Genomic DNA, 6,000 nt, shown 5'->3' on the forward strand with positions numbered 1-6,000 from the left:
TACATAGTGTGTCTAAAAATGCCGGAGGGTTTTATTTGCCTACAAGCCTAACATGAGGCAGCAGTATGGAGAGCCAGTCAAAAAACAAAATAAAAAAAAGAACCCCCAAACTCTATACCAATGTGGGCTAAGAGAGGGATAGCTTCTGGGAATAGGGAGATGATAGGTACTCTGTTCTCCATCCTGGTCTGAGCTGAATATTGTGCTCAGTGTTTTGAGATCCCAGTGTAAGAGAAGCATTAATAAGATGGAAAACTCCAGAGTAAGACAACCAGGATAATGAAGGGCCTTGAGCCCAATTTGTGGAAGGACCAATTGATGGAACTGGGAATATTCATCTGTGAGAAGATAAGGGTGGATATCTGCATGTATGGGGGATTAGCTATGTGCATATATTTGAAAGACTGCCATGTGGAAGACAAATTCATTTGTTTTGTTTGGTACAGAGAGGAGCAGAGTCAGAAGCAATGGGTGGAAATTGAAAAAAAAAAACAAATATAGGTAAGATAGAAAAAAAACAACAACCTGCTACCAATGACTTCCCCAAAGTGGAATGACATGCCATGAGAAGTCAAGTATTTTCTTTTGCTGGGGATTTTCAAGTAGAAACCAGATGACCCTTTGTCATGTTACAGAAGGAATTTATTTTGGGGTACATTTTAGATGAGATGGTCCCTGAGGTTCCTTCTGAAATCCTCTTACTCCACAAAATTATTCCACTTCTCTTTCCCTCATTTTCCATATCTGAAAAATGAAGATGAGATATACTAAATGATCCCTCAAATCTCTTCCAGATTTTGGTTGGTAGTAGAAAGAGAAAAGCAGTCCAAACTTATTTTTTCTAACCCTCAGTCTCTTTAATTCTCTAGACTTTCATATTATAAGTCACCTGCCCCCACCCCAGGAAAAATTGTTTTGCATAGGTGAAATTTCTTATGTAATGTTTTTTTTTTTGATCTATCAAACTGGGGTGAATCATTTTGGAAGTTGTAGCTAAATAAGAAAAGCACATCTCCTTGTTTCTCGCATAGGCCAGTTAACCATTAAAATTGCTTGGTTTACAGGATGAGGTGGAAATAGTACTGGAATGGGATAAAAAAATCTGAATTTTGATCCTGACTTTGCCAAATACACAGTGTAATCTTCACGTTTCTTTACTTTAGTTTCCTTATCTTTAGAAAGGGGTGGAAGTAGAATTTGACTATAGGGATTATAACTGGAAGAGACCAAGAACACAGCTCATTTGTGTACCTCTGAATTCCAAACTGGAATTGATAAATCTTCAAATTCACTCAAAGATTCACATTCATTTAGATATTAGTAGCCATATTAAAGTTATCATTGTAAAGTTAACAAAAATGTACTTATCCCTAATCTATTTACCTATTTATCATTTAATTTTATTGTTTCTTTCATTTTTTCATATTCTGATTTTCTAAAAGTCTTATAGATTGGAGAAGGAAGAATCTCGAGGAGTAAACTAGGTACTAAGATAGATAAAATTTTGGTAATTTTATTATTCTTCAACAAAGAGGGAGTTGAATGACAAAAACAACTGTCAAAATACAAAGTGCAAACTATTAACAAATGATTCACTAATAATGAAAGAAATGCAAATTAATAAAATTCTGAGGTTTCACTTTATATGCAGAAAATTAGCAAAAATGATAGCAAAAGATAGGAATTTTGGAAAGGTTATGGAAAGAGGCACACTAATTCATTATTAGGGAGATGTAAATTGGATTCATTTCCTTCTGCAGAAGGAAATGGCAAACCACTGGTATCTTTGCAAAGAAAAGCCTAAATGAGATAATATAACTGAAATGACTGAACAACAGAAACAACAAAGAAATTAGTACAACAATTCTGGAATTATGTGAAAAGAATGACAAAATGCCCAAACCTTTTGACCAAGAGATTCGACTATTAGACATATACCCAGAAGTCAAAGACAAAAATAAAGAGCCCATACATGTCAAAATGTTTATAGCAATATTTTTTAAAGTAACAGAAGCTTAGAAACAAAACTGATGATCATTAATTAGGGAAATGGCTAAACAGATTTCAGTATATGTATGTAATGGAATATTATTGGGTTGTAAGAAAAAATGAATATGATGAATACAGAAAGTCATGGGAAGACTTACCTGCATTGGTGCAAATTGAAATAAGCAGAACCAGGAGAAGAATATATGTATATATGTTAAACACACACACATATACACACAGAGGCAAATACACACACACACCACAACAATGTAAATAGAAAGAACTATAAAACAATAGAAAATGAATCCTGCTAAATTATAATGACAATTTTTAGCTTCAAAGAAGAGGAATGAGAAGGTACCTTCCACCATTTCATTGCAAAAGGGGGGGAGTACTATGGGTGTAGGAAAATGTAGATAGATCATCTTATTTTTTGTGATGTGTTAGTTTTGCTGAGCCTTGCACCTTTCTCTACCCCTTTTAAATTATTTAATAAAAGGAATATCTCTTTGAAAGGAGAGGAGGTAGAGATACATTGGAAAGAACAAATATAAAAACAAATTTAACAATACAAATTAACTTTTTTAAAGAAGAGAAAGATTGCTACTATAAAGGTTTTTTGGGGTAAGAGGTAGAAATTTTTGATTAAAGGTGGGTTTTGTAATTGCTTATAGGTTTAAATTTTCCATGTGCAATTAATCTCATGCTTCATTAAAGAATTGCTTATATTGAACACCCATTGAGAATTACTCTCCAATATGAGAGCAAGGCACTTCATGTTGAGATTCTCTGAGAAAAAATTCTATCGAGTTATTATTATGCTTTAACCTAGTTTGCCTGATTCTACTTAGGAAATCAGAACCTGGCATCAAGAGGAAGAATACATAGGATCATAGAATTATGAGTTGGAAGGAACCTTAGAAATCATCCAGTCCAATCTCCTTATTTTACAAATGAGGAAACTGAAGCTGAAAGAGGCAAAGTGATTATTTTAGGGTCACCCTTGTAGGAGGTGGCAGAGGTGGGACTTAAAACAATTAAGGAAGGCAGCACAGTTCAACCTAAAGGTCGCTGGATATGAAGTCAAATGACTTGGATTCCTATCTCAGCTCTGTCACTGGAACCTCAGAACTTAACCAAACCAAAGGAGACAGAGTGAAACAGTGGAAAAAAGATTAGAATTAGAGTCACTCAGTTTAAATCCCAACTCTTCTGTTTAGCTGTGTGACTTTGTTAATATCACTTGACCTCTCTTAGCCTCAGTTTCCTCATCTGTAAAATTAGATTGTTGGATTAGATGACTATAAGGTCCCTTCCAGCTCTAAATGTGTTATACGTGATCCTGAGTCCACAGCTTTTGACTGATGAAAATGGCTTGATTGTGACATTGTATATGTAGGGCCATATTGATGTTATATATAAATTGTTAGATCAATTTTAAAATATAATCAACTTTTGCAGAATTTCTCACCTGCATAATGCACACTCGATATAAAAGCTGAAAAACAAAGAGAGGAAAAAGCCTGAAGAACAATTTTGTGTTTTCCACCTGAAGTTCACTGTACCAGCCACCATTGCTTTCCTTGGCCCAGTCTAACCAGTTAGGAGCATTGGAACCCAGATGGTTATGCTTCAGACAGCACATTTTAAGTGCATTAAGAAACACTCCCCAAATTGGCAGTAGGGAACCACCTGAAAATAAGAAGAAACATAATGAATTGTTAAGAGATCTAAGACCACCGTTTTAGAACTAGAAGTTATCTTAGACACTGTTGAATATAACAATTTCATTTTACAGATGAGGAAATGTCTCCCAGAAAGGTGAGGTGATTTGGATTTGGACAGAGGGCCCCCACCCCCAGTTTAATATTCTTTTCATTGCACCCCTTGCCTTATTTGAACATGTTATTCACTCACCAGGATCAGTCAAAATGCTGACAACTGCAATCATTAAGGACATTAAGATTCTTAAGGTGCTAGTGCCCGAAAGACTAAGCTCAAAGGGACAGGTGTTAGACCTCTGCATGCTCCAAATCTTGGTGTCCAATAAAGGGTGGCTTTTGAAGCCATTGTAATAAAGAAAAAGAGAAGATCTTAGTTTAAAAAGGAAGGAAAGATGGCAAAGAGGAGACAAATTAAAACATCAAGTTAAAGAGCTCAGAATCTCAAGCACTTGCCTAATCTAATGTATGAAATTTGTGAAAGTCCTTCGTTTAACTGCTACTTTAATAAGATTGGACTTTTTCTTTACTTAACATCCTGGATTTGGAGCTGGAAAGGATCTCAGAGGTCTTCTAGTCCAACCCCCTCATTTTGAAGAGGAATAAGTAAGGTCTCAGAAGGAATAAGAAATAGGAAATGTAAAATTTGAACTCAGGTCTTTTCTTTTCACCACTTTTTTTTTAAGCAGAAAGAGCCATTGATAGTAGTCACATGCTTTTCTGAATTTTGGAAATAATTGTAAACTTTGAACTATTTATATATAGAACAGCTTAGTTGGATTTCTTTTTCTCCAGGTGCTTCTGATTGTTCTCTAATCATGAAACTAATGATTGATACACTATCATTTATTCCTCAATACATTGTCATGCATCTATCAGTATATTTTATGCTTCCTAATGCAATGAAAAGGTAAGAAAACCTTGTCCAATAATTATTTTGCCTATTTATTCTTGATTGCTATTTTTTGGGGGATCACCCCTTACCTAACAAGATTTTGATCATGGAAACTCATCTTATAAATTGTACAAGTACTTGGCATGGATACTTCCAGGATAAGTGGGAGTGTAGAAAGTACTTTGAGTTATTTAAAAAGGTGCTATACAAATCCAAAGTATAATCATGATTGTCATCATCACTATTATTAAATTCAATTTTTCTGTTATGTGGAATAGACCAACATTTAGCTGCACAGCTCATTTTTAAAGTGCCACGGACTATTTAGTACTGAAGTTTGAATGAAGAATATTTATTAATATTTCTCTTTGCTGCTGTAAAGTAGTTTGATTTGATCAGGTCTTTTCCTTAAGCATTGTAATGGATCCATTATGTCAACCTTTGATTAATTGGGGAAGCATGGAGGCCTGATAATTGGATATGGAGCCTTTCACCTCCAAGTCACTGAATCAAATCTGGTCCAAATTGGTAGTGACCAAGAATGATTATAGTAATGCCTCTTTGGTGGCCTCTGTGAAGTGTGTTTAGGAGGTAGGAGGTATTTCAGGAGAATGCCTGAAAGAAGGATTTGTTAACCAGAGATCCATTCTGCATTTGCCTGAGGTTGACAGTCTGAAAGGAGAGTTCCAGGAACTAATTGGACCAATGAGTCAGAACCACCTCTAAATAGGTAAACCAAACCTCTGAGACAGGTTATAGGGATATATTTGTCCTTATTACTGGAAAGGACCTGCTCTATAATGAAACTCTTATAGATTTTGCAATTAGTTCTTTTTTAGCAAGAAAAGAGCATGGGACAGATTGATGAGGAATTATACAAAGGTTGGATCTGAGAAGTATAAGGCTAAGGATTGAGGGGTTTTTAGGTTTTTTTACATTTATTTTTTTGTACTATGCATACTATTTGTGTTCAAAAATACTCATTCACTGAATGAATGAATGAATGAATGAATGACTGTGCCAGCATTTATCTGACTTTACCACAACTCCCAGATGACATTAAAAAAAAACACAATGTGGGCCTTCACATTCTCCTCTAATGCAGAAATAAGAGTATGTTAGTAAAGCAATTGATATACAACCTTGTTAAAGAGTAAAATAAATTTTGTGGCACAATATTATTCCATTATATTGGTACATCACAATTTATTTAGCCTTTCTTAAATAGATGAGCATCCTCTTAATTTCCAGCATCAGCACTGGGGTAGGAAACTAGGGTGGAAAAAATAATATTAATGAGAAGGAATGATACCTAGTTAGAGAGATTTTGGAAAAGGAATTGGGAATGAGATAGAGAGTAAAAATGACTGGATAACAGAGAGAGAGAGAGAGAGA

The 6,000-nt window shown here is 34.9% G+C and overlaps 2 protein-coding genes across 2 annotated transcripts in view; one reads left to right on the forward strand and one right to left on the reverse strand.

The window, feature by feature from the left end:
- MGST1 (microsomal glutathione S-transferase 1) overlaps window positions 1-6,000 on the forward strand; it is a 359,649-nt gene that overhangs the window by 141,470 nt on the left and 212,179 nt on the right. The window lies entirely within an intron of this gene.
- SLC15A5 (solute carrier family 15 member 5) overlaps window positions 1-6,000 on the reverse strand; it is a 145,468-nt gene that overhangs the window by 86,236 nt on the left and 53,232 nt on the right. The window contains 1 exon segment of the mRNA XM_069106060.1: window positions 3,461-3,681. Coding sequence (XP_068962161.1) covers window positions 3,461-3,681 — 221 coding nt within the window.

This window comes from Petaurus breviceps, unplaced genomic scaffold (assembly GCF_028583685.1).
Source record: "Petaurus breviceps papuanus isolate PSGF00001 unplaced genomic scaffold, PetGlider_PUasm1.0 78, whole genome shotgun sequence".
Taxonomy (NCBI): Eukaryota; Metazoa; Chordata; class Mammalia; order Diprotodontia; family Petauridae; genus Petaurus; species Petaurus breviceps.